The sequence below is a fragment of the Lactuca serriola genome, chromosome 5 (genome assembly GCF_051521515.1).
Source record: "Lactuca serriola cultivar US96UC23 chromosome 5, Lser_US96UC23_V15, whole genome shotgun sequence".
Taxonomy (NCBI): Eukaryota; Viridiplantae; Streptophyta; class Magnoliopsida; order Asterales; family Asteraceae; genus Lactuca; species Lactuca serriola.
In genome coordinates, this window is record NC_136412.1 from 363,427,038 (window position 1) to 363,451,276 (window position 24,239).

The 24,239-nt window shown below is 38.3% G+C and overlaps 1 protein-coding gene and 1 long non-coding RNA gene across 4 annotated transcripts; one reads left to right on the forward strand and one right to left on the reverse strand.

Moving 5' to 3' along the window:
* The first annotated feature begins 15,063 nt into the window (after positions 1 to 15,063).
* Positions 15,064 to 17,605, forward strand: LOC145055757 (uncharacterized). 3 transcript variants are annotated; one of them, XR_013685333.1, is made up of 4 exons: positions 15,064 to 15,416; positions 15,530 to 15,586; positions 16,372 to 16,655; positions 17,350 to 17,605. It is a non-coding gene; the product is annotated as an uncharacterized LOC145055757 (long non-coding RNA). The 3 variants fall into 3 exon arrangements; XR_013685334.1 differs by having other exon boundaries at positions 15,064 to 16,258; XR_013685332.1 differs by having other exon boundaries at positions 15,065 to 15,586.
* A 132-nt stretch (positions 17,606 to 17,737) lies between these two features.
* LOC145055756 (sucrose synthase 3-like) lies at positions 17,738 to 23,474 on the reverse strand. Its single transcript, XM_079004149.1, has 15 exons — positions 23,290 to 23,474; positions 23,050 to 23,182; positions 22,759 to 22,910; positions 22,497 to 22,689; positions 22,232 to 22,350; positions 21,945 to 22,161; positions 21,665 to 21,760; positions 21,413 to 21,586; positions 20,633 to 20,749; positions 20,374 to 20,540; positions 19,714 to 19,938; positions 19,285 to 19,606; positions 18,789 to 19,033; positions 18,343 to 18,481; positions 17,738 to 18,040 (listed from the first exon to the last, which is right to left on the reverse strand). Exons 1-15 carry the CDS (start codon positions 23,385 to 23,387, stop codon positions 18,008 to 18,010), a joined length of 2,430 nt encoding a protein of 809 aa, XP_078860275.1. The 5' UTR covers positions 23,388 to 23,474; the 3' UTR covers positions 17,738 to 18,007.
* Positions 23,475 to 24,239: the final 765 nt, after the last annotated feature.

Here is a 24,239-nt window from a genome sequence, read left to right on the forward strand (position 1 = left end):
AAGATTCGAAGATCTAACAAGAATGTGATGATGTTTGTGTAAGCAGTCTATGATTTTGAGTAGGAGGATGTGTAATAATCATAAGAAAGATGATGATACTTACTAATTGTAGGAGAAAAGTCTTGGAGTATGCCTTGAAATTCTCGAATTAGAGAGAAAAAGATGAGAGAGTTTGGAGTGTGGTTCTTGGTAAAAATGAGAGAATGATTGAAGTGTGAGGAGAGAGGATGGATGTTCCAGCCCTAAGAACGTGGGAATAGTTGAAAATAATGAGAAAGGACCTATGAAGTGACTAGGGATGGGCTGGTGGTGAATAGTGACATGGAGTGGGTATGGGAGTGGTTGCTTGTGTCATAGAAATAAGTAAAGTCAACACTCTACCTTTGTACTTCACCCACTCTCTTTTGGATAAGGTTTTATCCTTAAAAATGTGATTAATTAATAGTTAAGGGTCCTTATATGTTAAAATAAAGTTTTGAGTGAAAATACCGTGTTAAAACAATTAAAAACTGGCCTAAAACGCGAATTTAGTCGAAAACCGGGAGAAAAAGCATTCCCAGCGAGACCTCTCGGTCCTAGGCCGAGGTTCGGTCCTGGCTGGTGCTGAGCCGGAAGCGAGATGCGAGCCAGAAGAAGAAGGCGAAGGCGAGGGGCTTAGTCCGAGGGCTCGGTCCGAAGGTCAGAAGCGAAGGTTCGGTAGGTCATCAGAAGCGAAAGTGGTCAGACCCGAAATGTGCCGAACGTTCGAGTTCGGGTGAGGCATGCAAGGTTCGGGCCCGAGAGGACCTTTCGGGTTCGGTTCAGCAGCCTTCGGCTCAGAAGGGTTCGGTTCCTAAGAGGGCTTTCGGGTCCTAAGAAAACTTTCGGGTCCTAAGAGGGGTTTCGGCTCCTTAAGTCCGTTTTTCGCGTAGACTTCCGTTTTTGGGCTGTTTTCGCCAAATTCGAGGGTCGGGATGCCCCGAGTGATTATAGAAAGTTGAGAGAGATTTTGAGAGAGATTTGAGAGAGATTCCACATACTTAGAGAGATTTGGGAGAGATTTGACATACTTGGAGAGATTTCACATACAAAGAGATATTTAGGAGAGATTTCACATTCGTAGAGAGATTTGGGAGAGATTTGACATTCTTGGAGAGATTTCTCATACAAAGAGAGATTTGGGAGAGATTTGACATTCTTGGAGAGATTTGGGAGATATTTGACATTCTTGGAGAGGTTTCTTATACAAAGAGAGATTTGGGAGAGATTTCACATACATAGAGAGATTTGGGAGAGATTTGACATTCTTGGAGAGATTTCTCATACAAAGAGAGATGTGGGAGAGATTTCACATACTTAGAGAGATTTGGGAGAGATTTGACATTCTTGGAGAGGTTTCTCATACAAAGAGAGATTTGGGAGAGATTTCACATACTTAGAGAGATTTGGGAGAGATTTGACATTCTTGGCGAGATTTCTCATACAAAGAGAGATTTGGGAGAGATTTCACATACTTAGAGAGAGTTGGGAGAGATTTGACATTCTTGGAGAGATTTCTCATACAAAGAGAGATTTGGGAGAGATTTCACATACTTAGAGAGATTTGGGAGAGATTTGACATTCTTGGAGAGGTTTCACATACAAAGAGAGATTTGGGAGAGATTTCACATACTTAGAGAGATTTGGGAGAGATTTAACATTCTTGGAGAGATTTCTCATACAAAGAGAGATTTGGGAGAGATTTCACATACAAAGAGACATTTGGGAGAGATTTCACATACTTAGAGAGATTTGGGAGAGATTGGACATTCTTGGAGAGATTTCTCATACAACGAGAGATCTGGGAGAGATTTCACATACTTAGAGGGATTTGGGAGAGATTTCTGATAAGAAGAGATGGAGTGAAAACGATTGAGAAAGGTTTCATTGGTGACCTTTTTGAGTGTCCGGCTTCGCAATGCAAGGTCCGTAAACCCCGTTAAGCCTTGTTTAAGGATCTTGCATACTCCCGATGAGTATGTAACATTGTTTTATCGGTTTGGCTCTCCACGTACCACCGTTTTAGGTTAAGGAGATCTAGATGTACGCACTTTTCGATTTATGATCTCTCATTAGAATAGAGAGTTGTTTAGAAATTACATAACGTAAACTCTAGTACCTACGGGCAAATTGGGTTGACCGGTTTGACTTGTTGACTTTAGTTGATTTTGACTTGACCGAAAATTGACAGTTGTCACGTCATCCCCCCGTTAGAGGGAATTTCGTCCCGAAATTTGAATTTAGGCAAGGAGTAGGCACGAATAATTGAACCATGAAGTGGGGATACTTCCTAATCGACTAATTCTCGCACTCCCAAGTGACTCCGGGTCCTTGGTTAGTATTCCAGCGAACTTCCACTAATGGGAAGCGGTGTTGCTGCGTTCGCTTAACCTCTCGGTCCATGGTCACTATGGTTCTTTCACGAAGATGAGGCTCTTGTGGAACTCGATCTCGTCTAGGGGGATTACAAGAGTCTCGTCGGATAAATACTTCTGCAAGTTCGGGATGTGTCGGGTAGAATGTACTTTACTAAGCTCGCGGGAGTAGATTGAAGTTGCGATTACAAGGCTGATTCTTACTAGAATCTCGAAAGGCATAATTATCTGGGGTTTTTGCTTTCCATGCTTTCTGAAGCGTACTAAGCCTGCCCAGAGTGAGGTTTCCAGAGGAATTTGGTCTCTTATTCTGGAGTTCTAAAGGTTTCTTCCTTTTGCTTCTCTTCCCAGTCGAGGGTTGCTCCCTTCAGGGTCAAAGTCGTAAGGGGGTTCTGTAATTTACGAGAAGTTCCAAAGGAACTAAGACGGTAGGTCAGCGAGACCTGGAATTTTGGGGTATTCCTGCTGACGCCTTTGGTGCTGACTGTTTCTCAACGGTTTTGATCAATTGAAAGGGTCCTTAAGGATTTCCACATTGATAAGGATGTATCTTAGGAATTTGAGTCCTTAATTCCAAAACTCGTATCTAGAGAACTTCGGGTAAAGCTTCTCTGATCCTATTGCTTTCGCGGTTTGTTGTAGTTGCTCTCCTTGGTTTCCTTCTTACTGCGAGGGTAGATAAGCAAGTCACTTACAATGACAATGACTAACGGATCCTAGTAAGAATGGCATAACCTATGAATACTGCGAGCGGGTTGGTCCCATCCGAGGGGTATCACTACGGACTTGTAGCGTCCGCATTGAATTTGGAGGGTTGTCCTCAAACATCCTTTTCCAATACTCGCGACTGGTGATATTCAGATCTCAGGTCCAATCCCTAAAAGGTACCTCGTTCCTTATGGTTGGTCGGCCTATTCGTTTATGTGAGGCAGATAGTAAAGGTTTCTACTGGAGATATTGTCGGGGCCTCTAAAGTCGATGGAACCATGAGCAATTTGCCTTTCTATTTGAAGAATAAGACCAGAGCTTTCCAAGGTGAGAAGCTTGGTTCTTCAATTTCATTGTTGAGTAGTTCGACAGGTTTGGACCTGATAGTTTTTGTAGCTCGGTAGGTAACATGTGGGTTTGGTTTACGCGACTAGGCCTTCTCGGATGGTAGGACATTTACTCATCCCTCTGGGCAATCTTGGCCCGAAGCTCTTAGCAGGACTCGTACCATGTCCGTCCCAAGCTTCTTTGCTTGAACCTTGTCTGCTAAATGCGACATTCCCAAAGGTCTCCTGTAAATACTTGTGATTAGGTTTCGGGAAGTATAACACTCCTCTGGTGCGTGTTTTGGGGTTCCACAGCTAGAGATGATCTGGAGGTTCGTGCTGGATGTTTATGAGAGACGAAGGTTTCGATGTTCGGGGGGTTATGTGAAGGGTCCTTTTGTAGACGTTAAATCGGGAAGATGAGGGCTATATCAATGAAAATTAGATGATGACAGCAATATCTTTTTAGATAACACGAGTTAAGCTGTATTAGCAAGAAAAGATCACTAGAGTGATAGAGTATCTTGTGTTTCTTTTCAGGGTGATTCATTTTGTTTGATGTTATCATTATTGTAGATGATTTCATACCATAGTGTCTAGCACTGGTAGTGGGTGTGTTTCGATAGCCAGCAATGATACATGATATCATGATCCCTGACAGGTCTCCCTACGATTGAGCGGTATATGAACGTCGTATGTAAGTTGATGTTGGTGAAATTGTCGAGTGGGTGGCCCCACTCAATTCTTACTACTAGACACGAAATAGGAGTCAGGATGGAATTATTTGTTTCAAGACTTCAGTATTTTGATTATAATTAACCCCGATGTATGTCAAAGTCATCACGTCTTACAGGTAATGATCCTAAGATCATATATGAATGTCTTTGGTTTAATTTGAACGAGAGAGTATTTTAACTACTTTTAGAAAGACGGTGACTTTATCAAGCATACCAAATTCATTACAAATATATGGTACTTAAACGTTTTTGTCATTGGAACATTACAAAAGTCCTAATATGGTTCCCTATTACCCTTGCTGGTTCGTTTGCTATACTCCTCTGGTTTCCCCGTCATTCCTCTCAGTTGGACAGTTTCTCTTGAAGTGTCCCACTTCGCCACATAGGAAGCACACTGGAATTACTTTGGTAATGGGTGTTGAAGTGATGTACTGAGTCGGGGTCCTACAGAAACGGGCGGTGTGCCCTTTCCTGTTACAGTTTTTACAATGCATCTCTCGGCAAGCCCCATGGTGATGGAAACCACACTTGACACACTTTGGGAGTGATCCCTCATATGGTCTGGCCGACGTTTCGGTGGCAGACCCCGTGGCTAGTGTCGAGGCATGTGTCGTGACTGCTGTTGTAATGGTGGGGGTGGCCATAGGTTGTTGTCTTTTAGTGGATCTTTGAGATTGGTGGCGCTCTTTCATGTTCCAAAACTTTCTCTTCTTGCTCGTAGGTTTGTGGCCCGAGGTATTTTTGCTAGCAGGCACCTGTTGGTGCTCCTGATTGTTACCACAATCTGTATTGTCAGTACCGCTTCCACTCCTGCTGGCGTTGTTAGCGTCAAATTGCGCCATGACGGCTGTCACGGCTGCCGTAACTGCAGCCTGAAAAGTAGCAGCGTCTATCTGCAGGGTTGGCACCTTACTAGTTGGTTGGTTGCCTCTTGGTGAAGACATAGCTCTGTTTCACAATGAAAAATGTCTTCGTTAGTGGAAATGATTATCTTAAGTGCATCTTTACGATTTATATTTACGCATATAAATTTTTGCACATTACTGTACTATTCCTAGTGTTTCCGCTAACATTCTTGAAATGGAGTTACAGCAGTGGGTAGGAGTAGGTTTCATATGGGCGTTAAGCTTTACTCATCTTAGAATCATGTGTGTCCAAACACGCTTGGCTGAGGAGTTTTGATGGGACCCGGTGTATTAGTGTTGGTATGATCGCACCCATAAGTCTATGAAGAAGGAACTTCTCAACAAAATGTTTAAGGGTGAGATGATAATGAGTTTTTAGAATGGCTATACGTCGCGAGTTTCTAACTAAGTTTTATCTTATATCGATTTGTAACGTAATTCGGTCGTTAAGGGCGTTCTGAAAACAATTCTTAACGGGAGTCTTTATATGGTAAACCCATGAATTTTTAGTAGTTCTGTATCCAAGTGAACCCTTATACTTGACCCAAGCTAGGTCCTTATTATGACCAATTGATGTATGCTTAGTTATATAATTAAGGCTAAGTAGACCTTCGAGTCTGTTAGGTATGTCCTAAGCCCATCTTGTTAATACGACTGTTTATTATTCGGGTTTTGGTGAAATTTTTTGACCTAGATGTAGGTTTACCTCACATCTGTGCATGGAAAAGTTTTGATAGCAACTAGGTCTCTTGTTTAGTATAATCGCTTAACTCACAGTGTCATGCTTACGCCTAGAATAGAGTAGCACCAACGCATACTCACGAACCTAATTTACAAGGTCTGGTGAGCGGTATGAACTCTACTTACGACGATCTGTCCCTTGCGATGCATGAGGCAAAGTCGATGCACCTTGCAAATCGATGCTTGGCTGCAATCCTCCTCTCTTTGAATGTTGTGCGTCTACCCCGTTACTCTCTTGCCTCTGCCTGAGTGGTGATAAGGTCCTAAATAGAGAGTTTGTCTCCGAAATAGTAGTCTCTTTCCGAGTCATGGGTACGTGAGACAGTAGGGCCTGTAGTAGCGCGCAAATTCCGAACTCGGGTTGTAGTCTACCTGCTTTAATCCCCGATGTTCGCAATCTGTCGGGTCATCGTCGGGAGGGCTCTGTCAGTCGGTCCCCCGTGGTTGAGGTCATAGCACCCTCGTTGGTCTCCACGTGGTGGTTGTTGCCATTGCTATCGACATTCAACCCTCGATCACGATTGCCCAACAGGGCACAGGTTCGATGTAGTCGAAACGGTTCGCGGAAACCCTTGCTATGCATGGAGGATTGATTACCTCCGGTTCTGCTTCTGATTCTCCTCATAATCATTCACCACTTCTCGGGCTCGGATTGGGAAAGTAGGGGTCTTCCGGTAAGTAGGATCTTGCTATGTTGTACTTGCGAGAATAAGAGTGGAAGAGATAATTACTAGGCGTCTAACTCTATAATTAATCACTTATAGGGGTGATCCTTATTGGTTACTTCTATAATGACATAGTTTATACTAATTACATATAACAAGATATGATAGACCTTTGAATAAGTGATCCTACCCTAGATCCACATCCAAACAAGGAAAAGGAAGTAAGGTAATGACCACAAATTCTAAGTCTATGATTTCTAAGTTATGTAATATCTTAGGGTATCCACTTAGGGACTATAGATCTATTATTAAGGATCTATTTAGTTTTCATATAAGTAATTATAATAACGCAAAATACCCATATGGTATTTCATTGTGGTAGTGTTGGTAAGTTTTTAGACTTGTTGCCATATCACAACCATTCTTGGGCATGTGCTAATCACTCCTCGGACCAGCATAGTTGATCAGGCTATGCCACTCCCAAGACTGACCATACATCCCCGAGCTTACCTGTGATATCCAACAATCATTACTTTTGTTTTGTTCTAGAACAATGCTGACCTTAGTATGTATGCATGCATGTATACTTTTAATTAGAAAATTATTTATTTCTAAAAGTATAATTGTTTTCAAAACTTTAAATCAGAGACTTTAGTCCCAATGCATTTATAGTTTGTATATCTTATGTGGTTCGATATACTGAGTTCACTATAAACAATGCTCTGATACCAATCTGTCACACCCCCAAACCAAGGATGGCGGAAACGTCTGGGGGTGGAGGACTTCATGTAGAGTATCACAACAACGAGTATAATAGTGCTCAAAGTAAATACAACCATCATAAATATAATTGAAAAAGTTACACCGAAGTAGATGTTTACATGATTCAAATCAATTACATTATGATACAAAATGAACTGTTCGACGATTTATCGTCCCATCCTCAAAACGTGGTTGATTTCCTGTTTCACTGAATTCCTGAGAATACAAGTAGTTTTGAAAAGTGTCAACACAAAGGTTGGTGAGTTCATAAGCTTTTGACAGTAGGAGTTTGAAAATCGATCTTTGTAAAGAGATGTATGTTACCAAGAAAAATCCAATATTTTCCTTACAAAAGTTATGTAGTCCTAAATACCAGGACCGAAAATGAACAAATATTTGTCATACTTAAAGATATAAAAGTGGTTTTAAATCGGCATAAAACCCTTTCTGATGTGAGAAAAATCCCGTAATGAATGATGTGTAGTCTTAAATACCAAGACCGAAAGTATACAATAAAGTATGTAATTGTTGATGTAAAAAGTGATTTTAAATCGACATAAAACCCTTTTTGATATGAAAGCGTATAAGTATTTTTTCCATACTTAAAGTAATTTCAGTGAGCTAAATAGACATAACTCGCTAATTTAAAGTTAGAACCCGTAAATCTTATGATTTGTTAATACCACATGTGAGCTATCATAACCATACTTGACATAGACGGCCTCGTAATACGACGTTCTTCAGGCGTCGCCGATAAATGACACTTGTCACCACAGACCTGTCGGTCTAGCTGTTGCAAGCAGCTCTGGTGTGGGTTTGTCAAACCCAATATAGATCTATACACAACTATCACGTTCTCCCTACAAGAGACTCTGGTTACAATTTACAGGACTTTTTGACTTTGTTACTTTGGAAGTAACCCGAAGGGAATGACTCACAAATTTATTCATTAACAGATTTACGTGAACTAAACTGAAAACCTTTGGTAAATAAGTTTGAGAAGTAAATGATACATAAACTATACCTATTATAGTTTATCCAAAACATTTGTAATGTATAAGAATTCTTTTATGAAAATGCCTTAATGCTATGAATCCATAAACTATGCTCATTATAGCTTAATATACGTGTTCTAAATGAATGAATAATATTATCATGAATGACTATGTTTCAGTTTATGATGATAAACTAACAAGGAAAACACATTCAATATTTAGAACTTATCGTTATACACTTTGCTCAACATAATACAAAGTGTTATGAAAGTTATAAGCTGTTAACTAATTTTCAACCTTTCTACACTGTTTTTGAAAAGTCATAGAAAAATCATACGAAGTTGAAAACTAAATCTGGAAATTCTGAGAGTTCCCAAAATGTGTCTAGTTTACTCATAATTTTTATCATGATTTTTAATGACCTCCAACTTGGGTGAAAAAGTCCATAATCACAGACTGGTCCGGATTGGTGTTTGAAATGATAGGCAGTTTTGTAAAAATCACCATAAATTGTAGAAAAATCGTATGGAGATGTGCAAGTAGTCATTTTAAAGCTAAGAACTGGAACTACTTACACCTAAAACAGTTTTTCAAACAAAAATGTTTAAGCTGTCCAAAACAGTCCGTGAATGGAGTCCAACTTTTCTGATGAAAGCTGTTAGAAAATTTTAGTTATATTCTTGGTGTTTTAACTTGTATTCCCCCCCCCCCCCCCCTGAAAACTTAAGGAAACATAAAAATGTAGGGGTATGAACTCACCTTGAGTGATTTCAGTAGGTAAGTGTTGAAGAAGAGAAATGTTCAACCCAAGAACACTTGAAGAATCACTTGAAGATTCGAAGATCTAACAAGAATGTGATGATGTTTGTGTAAGCAATCTATGATTTTGAGTAGGAGGATGTGTAATAATCATAAGAAAGATGATGATACTTACTAATTGTAGGAGAAAAGTCTTGGAGTATGCCTTGAAATTCTCGAATTAGAGAGAAAAAGATGAGAGAGTTTGGAGTGTGGTTCTTGGTAAAAATGAGAGAATGATTGAAGTGTGAGGAGAGAGGATGGATGTTCCAGCCCTAAGAACGTGGGAATAGTTGAAAATAATGAGAAAGGACCTATGAAGTGACTAGGGATGGGCTGGTGGTGAATAGTGACATGGAGTGGGTATGGGAGTGGTTGCTTGTGTCATAGAAATAAGTAAAGTCAACACTCTACCTTTGTACTTCACCCACTCTCTTTTGGATAAGGTTTTATCCTTAAAAATGTGATTAATTAATAGTTAAGGGTCCTTATATGTTAAAATAAAGTTTTGAGTGAAAATCTCGTGTTAAAACAATTAAAACGGGCCTAAAACGCGAATTTAGTCGAAAACCGGGAGAAAAAGCATTCCCAGCGAGACCTCTCGGTCCTAGGCCGAGGTTCGGTCCTGGCTGGTGCTGAGCCGGAAGCGAGATGCGAGCCAGAAGAAGAAGGCGAAGGCGAGGGGCTTAGTCCGAGGGCTCGGTCCGAAGGTCAGAAGCGAAGGTTCGGTAGGTCATCAGAAGCGAAAGTGGTCAGACCCGAAATGTGCCGAACGTTCGAGTTCGGGTGAGGCATGCAAGGTTCGGGCCCGAGAGGACCTTTCGGGTTCGGTTCAGCAGCCTTCGGCTCAGAAGGGTTCGGTTCCTAAGAGGGCTTTCGGGTCCTAAGAGGGGTTTCGGCTCCTTAAGTCCGTTTTTCGCGTAGACTTCCGTTTGGGCTGTTTTCGCCAAATTCGAGGGTCGGGATGCCCCGAGTGATTATAGAAAGTTGAGAGAGATTTTGAGAGAGATTTGAGAGAGATTCCACATACTTAGAGAGATTTGGGAGAGATTTGACATACTTGGAGAGATTTCACATACAAAGAGATATTTGGGAGAGATTTCACATTCGTAGAGAGATTTGGGAGAGATTTGACATTCTTGGAGAAATTTCTCATACAAAGAGAGATTTGGGAGAGATTTCACATACTTAGAGAGATTTGACATTCTTGGAGAGGTTTCTCATACAAAGAGAGATTTGGGAGAGATTTCACATACTTATAGAGATTTGGTAGAGATTTGACATTCTTGGAGAGATTTCTCATACAAAGAGAGATTTGGGAGAGATTTCACATACTTAGAGAGATTTGGGAGAGATTTGACATTCTTGAAGAGGTTTCTCATACAAAGAGAGATTTGGGAGAGATTTCACATACTTAGAGAGATTTGGGAGAGATTTGACATTCTTGGAGAGATTTCTCATACAAAGAGAGATTTGGGAGAGATTTCACATACTTAGAGAGATTTGGGAGAGATTTGACATTCTTGGAGAGATTTCTCATACAAAGAGAGATTTGGGAGAGATTTCACATACTTAGAGAGATTTGGGAGAGATTTGACATTCTTGGAGAGGTTTCACATACAAAGAGAGATTTGGGAGAGATTTCACATACTTAGAGAGATTTGGGAGAGATTTGACATTCTTGGAGAGATTTGTCATACAAAGAGAGATTTGGGAGAGATTTCACATACAAAGAGACATTTGGGAGAGATTTGACATACTTAGAGAGATTTGGGAGAGATTGGACATTCTTGGAGAGATTTCTCATACAACGAGAGATCTGGGAGAGATTTCACATACTTAGAGGGATTTGGGAGAGATTTCTGATAAGAAGAGATGGAGTGAAAACGATTGAGAAAGGTTTCATTGGTGACCTTTTTGAGTGTCCGGCTTCGCAATGCAAGGTCCGTAAACCCCGTTAAGCCTTGTTTAAGGATCTTGCATACTCCCGATGAGTATGTAACATTGTTTTATCGGTTTGGCTCTCCACGTACCACCGTTTTAGGTTAAGGAGATCTAGATGTACGCACTTTTCGATTTATGATCTCTCATTAGAATAGAGAGTTGTTTAGAAATTACATAACGTAAACTCTAGTACCTATGGGCAAATTGGGTTGACCGGTTTGACTTGTTGACTTTAGTTGACTTTGACTTGACCGAAAATTGACAGTTGTCATAGTTTTCCAAATGCGAAGTTCAAAGTTGTCAAGGGTTCGGATAGTCAAGTTCATGAATTCACTCTCGTAGATTTGCCATGTATCGATGCTTATGACTGGATCATGCTCTACAATCTTTTGATGCGAGAAGAATAGAAGTACGAACCTGTTGTCAGTTATCTCAAACTGCTGATCGTTTCATATATTCAAGAAGTTGGAACCATGGATGTTGAGATAGCTGCAGTTCTTAAAAAGAAGCCTTCTGCAGTTCCCAAGGAGTATCCTAAAGATCTTGAGAAGCTGAAACTGGGAAAGATCTATAAGGAAGGTTGGTATATGGTGTTCCAGCCACGGGAACGAAATGACTCTGATTATCACAAGGCGTGATTCTTCCTCGATGATAAACACTTGTACTCTACCTCTTGTCTCGAGCATGTTCTAAGTATGAAAGGTAAATTCAGAGGCAACAGTGCAGGAGATAAGAAATGATTTTCGGATATGATTTGTTGGTATATCCAGGTTCGCAAGGCATTGCTGAACATAATTTCGGAAGCGTTTGAAGTTTAGAAGCGAATCAAGAATTAAAGTTTCCTCGCCTCAAATGACGCAAAAAGGGAGACTGTTGGGATTATAGTGTTGCGTCTTTGGGCCTTCTTGATTAAGTTTATTTTGTAAACGAGTTAGGCCTGTCCACTCGTATTTATTTATAGGGTTAGAGTATTTAAGGTGCATGCATGCATCGTATTTTAGTTAACGCTGATTATTACGCTGTAACCCTAATCACGCCTCTATAGTAGCAATTCTTCATTGAGTTCTTCTGAGGCGTGACTCTTAATCATTCGACATCCATTGAATCATCGTTGTGTTCTTGTTTACTTATTTTTTAATCTAAAAGATCTTTGAGGATATTAATCCTAATAGTCTTTACCTAGAATGTCATGGGCTCCCCCACATGGTCTCATATCCAACTGCCACGGGCTCCCCTCGAGGTCTTCACATATCTAGTCAATAAGTACTAGCAAATTCTCATATACAAGCATATCATACATGTCAGTAGTGAATCTACAATAAAAACTACCACTAACTAAATGGGTCGGCCTTGGTGCCTTCAACCCATTGGTATGGTGAAGCGACTCACCTCTATCTGTTGAATCCGAAAGCTGCTCTCCTAACAGTTCATAACCACCCATACTAAACAATAATACCATTAACCCAAGGTTAGGGTTGAGTATAATCCAATTAAAGAACCCAAGCCCCAAGTCCTATCATAATGGCCCAAAAGTCTCCCATTGCTAATGGGCCCAAAGTCCATGTCCAAAAATCATTAATGGGTCTCATGGCCCAATAAAGCCTAACCATAGCAATCACGGCCCAAAACAGATAAATCGGCCCATTAACTCAAAACATGACCAGACCCAACGATTGATTAAGGCCCAAAGGGCTTTCAAGCCCAAAACAAATCCAAGTCCATTAGAGTGCGTACGCCCTGCGTACCACTCCTATACGCTTAGCGTACTGAGTCCCAGAGCTATACGCGTTGCGTACACTATACTACGCCCAACGAACAAACAAATTAAGCACCTTTTTCCATTAAGTGCTTATTACTTGATGTTCCAACGTCCAATCTTTAGATCTGAGTCATTAAGATGTCCTAAGGCATAAAGTTGGCAACTTTATGACTTTGCATGTTCCATATGCTCATAACAACCCATTAAGGCCTTTCCAAGAGTCTTAATCCATGCATGAGGTCAAAACACCCAGTAAGACTCCATGTTTATGCTAAGAATGGACCAAAGGACCTCAGATCTATCCTCCCTAAGCTCTGGAGTTGCTCAAACTCTCAAGAGGTGGTCCAATAACACAAAAAGGGACTAAAGAGAAAACCCTAGCTCTAGAAATGAAAATGTTGACCAATGTGAAAGCCTTTTACCTCCTTAAGCTTCCTAGACTGCTCAAAATGTAAGATCCAGAAGCCCTTCTTCGTTCAAGCTTATTTCCTCCTCTTCCTTGTAGCTAATACACCAAAAAGGATGGTGTTTAGACACTTACAATATCAAGAACACACACTCTAATGATTTTAGGGTTTTCAAGGACGTTTGAGGGTGAATGAGGCTAGTTAGGGTGAGGCTCAAATGCGATAAGGATGCTTATATAGGTCTTAAGTCCGGAAATTAGGGTTTGGCCCTCTGTCGCATATGCCTCGCGTACCTATATGTACGCCCCACATACGCGAAACTCCTCCGCGATCCTTCCTCCATGGTACGCTAAGCGTGCCTAAGGGTACGCCCAACATACTAAAATGGTCCATTTTTGTCAACTGAATTATTTAAAGGGGTTTAAATGGTTTACCTGATTTGGAGTGTTACACTGATGCCTTTAGGGGTTAGGAGGGGCCATGACTCATGTCTTTAGACTACTAATACCAAAGAGTTTAAAAGTTAGTTTGTTATTTAGGGGCGGATGCCTTTATGAATCCTCACTTTCATAACGATTTCTTCCCAGTGACAGATGCCTTTAAGGGCCGGGAGGGGCCATGACCCCTGTCTTTAGACTAAAAATACCAAAGAGTTTATAAGTTAGTTTGTTATTTGACAATTAAATTGATATTGGCCCCTCCAATGATTTTGTAAATAAGGTGATAAGAGTTTAAATGGAATGTACATCAACGAATAAGAGATGAAATAAGGTAATAAGAGTTTAAATGGAATGTAAATCAACGGCTAAGAAACAAGTAAACATTATCATCTTATAATCTTCGGTCACAATCAATGCGATGAAATAGGAGGTATAATAGAAGAAAAGTGGTTGTAGAAATGTTACACGATGTGCAAATTAGAAAAGCATTCGTTCTCCACTATCGTTGCCGCCTGCCACACTGCCTCATCCACACCACCGGCCAGGCCACCAATGTTACAAGATGTGTTCTTTCCATCATGATTTGGGAGTTACTTTCCTTTCCTTTGACTTTTCTTTTAAGACTCGTACTCATATATATGTATTGTTTATATTTATATATTTTTGTTGATGGATCTCAGTCTTATCTTATCTTTTCAAACTTGTTTTTAATCGAGTACTTGTTGGAAGTTGTGTCTAGAATGTCCTTCCTTCTGCACATTGATTTTATTTGCTTGTTTTCTTTTAAATTGTTATTCGATGGTTGGCAAGTTCATTCAAGGTTTCCTTTTATATATTTTAGTTAGTTTCCAAATACATATATATTTTGTTATTAGAATATCAATTTTGAAACAAAGTAAACTATTTTAGGGTATATATTTTTGCTATTGAACCATTAATACCATTAGATAATTTTATTTTGTATAGTTTATCACATTTGAATTTTTTTTTGGCCATGGTCGTGTTTTGACCCCCCCCCCCCCCCCCCCTATATATTATTCGTGTTCCGTGTGTTCCACCCCTGCACCGCCATGTCATGTGCACAAGACACAATGGCATCAATTCCTTGTACACGATAAAAAGCATCCAAAGATATAACAACTGCTTCTTCATGAATCATCCTATCAAATTCACTCGAAGAATCCCTCTTTCTGCTTTATGAATAGTACCGTATTCACAAGTGCTTCTCTCCATTACATTCAATCCACATATTTCTTTCTTCCCATCCATAATAATAATAATAATAATAATAATAATAATAATAATATATATATATATATATATATATATATATATATATATATATATATATATATATATATATATATATATATATATATATTAAAATTGTTCTCTAAAGTTCCTAAGGCATGACACAAATGGTCCTTTAATTATACCTTTTGTTGCAGTTTGAGATTGGTTTTTCTATACGGGTATTTTATGTCGTTAGTTGCTTTCCAGTCTCTTCTCTCATTCATCGACTCTATCAATCGCCATCGACTTAATTGTCTTCATCCTTCCAGTCTCTTCTCTTATTCACCATCTCTTCCACCGACTTTCACCACCAGCATCGCCCCTGTTCGACTCAGACTTAAAACCACATCACTGCCGATTGTACCCTCCGGTTCATCTCCATCTTCTCCATATCCTCGATTACGGCTTCTGTCCACCTTGATCCTTCGTTGCTTCTGACTCTTGGGAGACGTTTTTGTTTTCCTAAACTACTCATGGAACTGCTTTGGTGATCGCCGGAGAAGGAGGCGATAGAAAACAAAATCTCAATCGAAGAACCTTAGGGTTTATTGCTTTCTTCCCCACTTCAACACACCTTCTGTTTCAATATCCATGTTTTCTTATGGTTTCACTTGAACCTGATGGTTTAATTATATTGATTTTGCTGGTGATAATAGGGGCTTGTCCATATTGTCAGACCTATGGAGGAAAAAGCAGTCGGATGTGATGAGAGGGTTCGTCTTCATCTACCTTCTCCCTTTCGGTTCTTCCTGCTTCCATGAAAATATATTTTTTTGTTTAAAATTTATGATATCAGATAAACGCCGCCTTTACACCATGTATCGTAATCGATTTGTCACTTACATCTGACAACATCAAAGCAGTTATTCAATCCAATTATATCCCTTTTTAATTCAACGTGTTTCCTTCTTTTCGTCATCCTTCAAAGTAATCTTTTTTTTTTTAGTTAGGAAACATGGATTCATACTCCAATGATCAACCAAATAAAAAGGAAGGTTGGTGTTATCTATAGCGTTATTAGCGATCTCAATAAGCCATGTATTCATTCAATATGACATTTTTTTAATCTGGTAATAGATGTTAGGTTGATCTTGTTGGTGTAATCCAGAAAGTTTGGGGACCATTTATGTTTATTTCATTTGTGTTTGTTTCAGTTTATTTTCGTAGGAAGCTGTCAAAAGGCCATGTTGGCCATTTTCCCTTTTCTTTAGGAAGTAGTAATCAAGTGGTTTCAGGTTTCCACATTTCTAGCTGATTAGTAGGTTAAGTAGCATGTAACGTTCCAGTTTCAAAATAGGAAGATAAAATCAGAAAATTGCCTCAAAATACTCTCCGTCTTTGCTCTGTTTTGCTGTGTAAAACAGGGGCCTGCAACAATAGATCTGGTAATGGAAGCAATTATCTAATTTGTCAGCATAGTATTGAGATACTTTGTAATTGATTTTGACTGGAACCTTTTTCTTTCTGATTTTTATGTGATGGCTGATGTCTTCTATAGGGGATTTGGACCGGAAACTGAGGTTGGTCTATATACAGTGGGTGGTAAAAACAGGAGGGAATCATGGATAGCATGTCAATGGCCTTTGAGATTTGGCCAATCTGGTTGTGGCTATTACAGAGTAAAAATAGAGGTAAATTGGTCTGGAGAAGAACAACGAGTCGCAAACATGAAACAACGATTCCAACGGGATTGGATATTTGGATTCCGTCCACCTAGCAGCCAAACATGGTATTTGGGTTATACAACTTGATCTCAACCCCATTAGTTGTAGTGGCAGTAAGGTAAAACTCTCACAATCTCAAGTCAACACACACACTATCCACAAAAAAATGCAAGTACATTGTTGTTACTTACATTATACTTTCATTATACTATGTTATATATTATCTAAGCACCAGTCTGAAATGCTGGTCCGTGGTTTACAAAGCTATAAGCTAAAGTTACCAAATTCCACACACTGATCATTACAAACATTACAAACAGTTGATTGTACTGAATTTTGCTTTTCCAAGAAAAAGAGTATTTTAGACAATAAGAACTTTGAAGAAGAAGTTAGAAAAGTAAATCTTAAAATTGAAGGTGATCTTCCGTTCCATTGCTACTCAAAATTCCTTATTTAGCTTACCATATATGAAATCTGTCTAATATGAAAATGCATATTAACATTTTCCTTACTTTTTTATATAACATGTGACTCTAGGTATCACAAAATAGTAAAATGTTGATGTTACCGTTTTATACTTCAGACATATTCTCAATTTGTGACATGGTAAATTTGACTTTTTAAAGTCAAAATAGTACATTCTTGACCCTTAAAAAAGATGCAATGACTATTTTCAACATTTTAAGCATATTTTAATCGTTACTCACTTTCACGGTAGCGCAAGATTGACTGAGGGCAAATTGGTCATTTTATGTGCTCTTTTTTCATATACCATGTTGAATAAACTTACAACACGAAAGGAGCCCTAACAGGTACGGGTACAAACTTGGAAAGATGAACATTGCGGCTTACACAAATAAAAACGACACGGAAAAGAAAGTGATGAAGGGCACATTTTGGCCGAGGAGACGTTGAGAGTTGAGTTTGAGAAATGGGTGGTTGCGTGGGAAGATCACAACATAAAAACACTTATCTACTATTATTTGTTTATTAATGTCAGAATAGAGGTGAATTTTATTGCATGTTCAAATTTATGATAATATTAATTCCTTTGGCCTTTGAATTTCATCACCGAACAATTGTTGTTACTTGCCAACCAAATGCATGTCAAAATTCAGTTCCTTTGTTTGGGCCCAATCACGCTCCTCGGGAGTTGTCTCCTTGACTACACCTCCTCGGCTTTGTTACCTTCATATTCCAAACCCTACAAATGCTTAACAATATTTTTTTTAATGAAAATGAGTTATTTGCAGTTATGTTAAATTTCCAAGCCATGCGAAAGCATAGCTCTTTTCCTAGTTATTATTATTATTATTTAAGTATGCATATAATATAACAACACTTGTACAACGTAATACATACATACTGGCATATATACATAGATAGTTGCGTACACAGACTTATGGAAGCCACATCCCCTTCCCATATAGATCGGGCAGCTAACCCAACAACTCCTAAGGCTGATCATAATTAATCATCAACAGCTAGCGGAACGGACTTCACCTGTTTAAGACAGTAAAACCGACCAAAGTTGTAAAAGTATATAATTTATACAAGCGTTAAATCCCAAAATGGTCAAGTGGTTTCTGTTTACAACATATCTAAATATGCTACTAAAATCTTAGCTTTCTATAATATGCACAAAGTGCACGTAACATGTTTTTCAGTTGATAATTAAATTGGGGATATATGCTTATGGAGCTTAATTAAATGCATATGGGCTTTGTACAAGGATTTTGTTTGTTACTTTTTCTCTTGTAGACAAGAATGCATGCATGCATGGGTTAATTGGATGAAAATCTCACCAGTTCACGAAACTTTAGAATGTAAAACATCTCAAGGTATCGTCGGGTTTCACGCCTCTCGAGCTTTGAGACGTACTTCCAAAAGCTGTAAACTCCAGCCAATGTCATCAACCGTTCTGCGTAGATCTTCCATGTGTACCTATATATAAAATAATATATATAATTATTAAAAATAAAATCTTCATCTGATATATAATTATCAAATTTATTTTTCATCTGATATATAATTATTAAATTTATTTTCAGAAGTAGAAATCTTGATTATCATTATTAGGAATATAAAATTCTACTGAAAATTTGTATTAAATTTAAACTTAAATTTAAGTACCTCCAAGAAAAAATCTATGGCTCTGGTATATGGGTGTGGCCGAACCACATGGTGGGTTCAAAACAAAAGTTATAATTTTGGAATTATTTGATGGATTTAAATGTAATCTAAAATTTACCGTTCGCTTATTCTTTTGAGGGCAGCATCAGATATGTTGACCCAGTAAGTGGGTTCTTCCTTGCACTTATGAAAAAATTCAACCATTATTGCAGATGTCTTATCAGGGTGATATGGATCGATATGGAACCCAGACACGCCATCTTCGATAATCTCAGCTGGACCACCATGACATGTGGCAAACGTTGGGAGTCCACAAGTCATTGCCTCCACCACTGTAAGCCCGAAAGCTTCATAGAAAGCAGGCTGCATGACATTGATCCCCATGCATCCATATTACCATATATAGTTAGTTAAGGGTGTTGCTAAATTGACCTCATTAGAGGTCCTATTAACACTTTTATTAAAAATCAGCCTACAATAAACTATTTATAATTTACTTTTTCAAAAAACAATTTAAATTCAACCTCTATATATATATATATATATATATATATATATATATATATATATATATATATAACCAATTACTATCAATATGAATTAAATTATAAAACCTGGACGAAAATGCCCCTTCCATCAGCAATATAGCGATACAGTTCTCCATTTCGAGCTCTGTTGGTTTGGGCGGATATCCATCTGACCTGACCATCCAAGTTGTATTGCTTAAAAAGATGATGCATTTTCTCAATTTCTGCAATCTCTTCTCTGTCACTGGACTTGTTCACATCATTGTATCCAGCAACCACAACAAGATTTGCCACTTCCCTCAGCTTCTCATTCTTGGCATAGCACTCAACCAAACCCGTGATGTTTTTCACATGGTCCAGCCTCGCCATCGAGAAAATCATGGGTTTAGACGGGTCACTTATATTACCACTGCATCCAAACACACATATGCATGCATGTCACTTGATTATCACACACACACACATAAAAATTACATCATCTCAACATAAAAATTAACAAAAGTCATTCAGACTCACACATGGATATCATTCTGCTCAGGGTCGTACAACAGCTTCTCAATTGTGGCATGCAGAGATGTAAGTCGTTTCTCTTTTTCAGCATATGAGAAGTAAATGGTCATATCTGCCCCTGGAGACACGATGTTGAACTTTGGGTCAAACACATCAATACCATGAACAACCCTGTACAGGCCTGGAAGAGTGAAAGCTGAATGACTCTCATACTGTCCAACAGTATTCTTCCTGAAAAGAATTCAGAATCTAAAATCATAATACAAAGCAAAAGAAAAAGCTTAAACAACGATGACTTCAAACTTCAAATTGATGGTCCAACAGGTGAGACCATCATAGGGTAGCAGGAACTTGTGAAGTTCAAATTAATAATGGCTGGAAATTAAAACAAAGATAAAGGTCGTGTAAATCTATATAAAGTTAACAACTTATGCATGAAGAGTATGCAATTTTCAATTATAGAATTTATACGTGCTGCATTAGGTAGCAGGGGAGGGGCAGATACTATTATGTTTTTATTCTTTTCTTATCTATGATACACACACAAGTATCACATACATCTACTTCAGAAGGTCTGACGTTCGTATATATGAGCAAAATTTCCTATTTCAGGAGATCACACAATATAATGAACAAAACACCTAAAAAGTTCAACAGGGAACGTACGTTCCTGCAATCTCTTGGTATGTGCTGGTGATGATAAAATCCGCATTGTTCATGGCTAGAAGGTCGGCAGTAAATTGACAAGAAAAGTGGTACTTGTCGTCGAATTTCTTCCAATATAGATCAGAATCCGGATACTTTGTTTTCTCCAATGCATGTGCAATGTTGCACTGCATATACATCATATATCAACAGTTTGAATATTGAATTTAGAAATTAATGTGCGACAGGTAGTAGTTTCATCAATAACAGAATCCCTCACCTGGGTTACTCCCATTTTGTAAGATAGCAACGAGGCAACCAGATTGCCATCACTGTAGTTCCCAATTATCAGGTCTGGAACACCCTTTAATTCGGCTGCAATTTCGCTTGCTGCATCCTGATAATGAAACAAACACAATAACCTTTGTAAAAGTCAGAAGAATATTCTTTCTTCTTCATGTTTGTGTGGAACGAATAAGTAAGAAACAGACAAAATGTGGACAAGAGATGGTGTCCTTTATGTGGTATCATCCCATGGAAGTACAACTATATGTTGGGTAATCTTGATGCATGGGTTAACCTGGGCAGCGGATCAATTATTCGAATGGGTCATATGGGTCTAGTGTTTTCTTTATTTAGAAGATAAAATGAAATAAAGAAGCATTTAGAGTATTACAAAGTAAATCTGACTTGGTCTTATGTAGACCGAGTCTAGTGGAAAATAAAAGGCATGTGGCTTTAGTTTAGCATGGAAACGTGGGCTAGATAGTAGCTATTATTCAGCTCATATTTAGTATAAGTAGATATACTTGTTTAGCTTTTTGACGGGGATATGGAGTTTCAAATGTCCCTAAGGAGTTTTGGGAAGGAATAAAAACACAGAAAATTTGTTCCAATTGCGCCATTTGTTCTTAATTTTACACAGCACGTTTGTGTGTGTTTTTGGTGTAGTGCAGGTAATGTTCCAACACTATATCTGACCAACAGGGAGGTAAAGGTAAAACTATGACCAACATTTGACCCAGCATATATAAAAATTATATATGACAATTCAATTTACCTCTGTAAACGCCTCAATGTAAGGCCATATATCAAACCTTGATATCCATTTACGAAGAATCCCTTTGTCAGTCCTAAAAGGAACACGTAATATATGGGTATGTTCAGTTCCACTGACTCTCTCCAACCTTTGGTTGCATGAAGTACCTTTGGCATCAGGTATCAAGCGAGTCACCTAAAATGAGAATTAGGGAAACTACAGCTGCCGAGTATAAACTTGACTCATAATAATGATAATAATAATAATACGTACGATCAGAATCTTAGGTTTGATATCAAGTCCTTGCTGCCTTAATTTTAGTAACATCTCATTCTCCAAGGAACGCACTTGATCCAATATATATACAACCTGTATTTCAGAAGAATACAACTGTTAATTAGTATATATATATATATATATATATATATATATATATATATATATATATATATATATATATATATATATATATATATATATATATACTTCACAACACTCTCGCAACAATCACCAATCGCATAAAAAAAAATCACCAATGCATGGGAGGGTGTACCTGGCCACCAGTATCCGGCAAACCCAAAACATTCGCCTGCCCAAAGTAACCATGGACGGATAATATGACAACATTGAAAACCATTGGTATCTTTCCAAGAAAATTTTCAAGAGAAGAGGGATCAGGTGCTTGTAGAATGTCAGAGAGAAGATGCATCATACTAAGAACTCTTTCAGCATTGTTTCCCCAGCCCCTTTCAAACCCCATTCCTTGCAATCTGCAAAAAGTTAAATGGTCAGTACTATATATAGATCTAGTCTTGTGTTAACTTTGGTCGATATACTTACACATATTCAAACTCAGAGTAGGGCGCATCAGGTGGTAGTTTGGAGAGATAATCCTCTGCCTTTGCCATAGAAGACTCGAGTCTAGACATGGTTTGTATCCGGTCATTCAACATCATTGCCTGCAAAATCCTTACAATCATTAATTTGATGGTACGTACGTGATCAGGAAAGTAATCGAAGCTTAATTAATTAAAAAGACACTAATTAACGTAACTAGCTAGCAGAATTATGGAAACAAAACCAATTAATATTGAATTGAACTTACATATCCCTTATGTTTATGGGCACGAAAGAAATCCAGAAGCGGCTCCATACAATCCTTATTGTGGAACATAACTGAAGAGAGGTGGCGGTTGAGGAACAGAACTCCATTGCCAATGGATGACGAGCGTGACATTCGAGGAAATGTAGCATTGAATGGTTCAAGATCAAGCTCAAGTACGAAAGGGCTCTTACTCCTATAATTACATCCACCCCATAACTTACTTACTACATATATATAACATATATAATTATTAATTACTCACTGTCCATCCACAAGTTCCTCCTTGAAAACAAGGTATTCAGCAACACTCAGCTGCTCTACACTTAGTTCGTTAACATTTATACGCAAAAATTCCCAAACACCTGGTCTCGGACGAACCGCTAAAGCTACGTATGGAGGAAGAATTATGCCTTCCTATAATCAAACAAATGAAGTAAAGGTTACAGACAGAAACATGATAAACAAAGATAAATTAAGGAAACAAGGAAAACAGAATCAGAAAACTAAAAGAAATTAATGCATGGTAGATTTTAATTTGAACACTGTGCGTTACCTGTGCGGACTTGAGGATTTCGCCAAAAGGACCATCTGTAAGCTTTTGGCGGGAAGTATGATCACCAATGCTATTCTCAATCTCGTCGAGGAGGTGATGGGGCTGCAAAATACCCTTCCCCTGATCCACGTACCTACAGGAATTAATACTCTATTAAATACGCAACGCAAGGCAACCATGGCCATGAGTATGAGTGAGCTAGGAAACTCGGTCAAAAGTCAAAACTAAAGAATTGATTACCTGGAAAGGAGAGAGACAATTTCGTTGCGATTAGCGGAGACAGTTTCTTGAACACGCTCTCGCATACTTTGTACTCTTGTAAACTTAGGAGTCACCATAGTTTGAGCAAGTTGACCAAGAAGATGGATGTTTCTAGGTAGTGTATGTGTGTATATATATAGCTAGTGCGAGAGTGCTGATAAGAAGAAACGTTCCGGGGGTGAAATTTTGAATTTCGAATCTCCATTAAATCGAAGGTACAAAGATCAACCAGTCAACCGTACTGATCGACATCTGTCCCGCCTTCGTGTCTCATGCTTCGCAGTCGGTTCTGTGACTCCTCTTTTATAAAATATATAATAAGGGTTAGCTTTGCATACTTTTGATTTGATATTTTTATGATTTTTTTGCTTTATAATTTTTTTTTTTTAAAATTGATCGTATTTTTTTTACTATTATTAAATTATATAATTATATATATAAATATATTAATACATATGCTATTTATGAACAATTAGTGGGTGAGCCCGTGGTGAACCACGAGTCACATTTATGGCAATGAGATGCATTTTGTTTTATTCACAAATGATGACGATGAGAAAAAGATGATAAAATGAAGTCCAAAACAAAAGCACAAATCGATAGATGGAAAAGGGACAAAATGAAGGTAAAAAAGGATCAAAATGATTAAAAGTGAGAAATATTATGTAACAAATTCATAATGAAATATAAGTAGTAAGACGAAAAAAGGGACAAAAAGAATGCCAAAATGGTCAAAGGGACTTAAAGTGACAAACATTAATAGATATGTGGTCAATCTCTAATTACAACATACCAGGGATTAAAATTGTCAAATTATAGAAAATATTGTGGCAAATATTGAAACATACAAAATAATGGGACTTAAAGTGGCAAATATTAAAAGACATGAGTCAATCTCTAATTACAACGTGTTAGTGACTAAATTATCA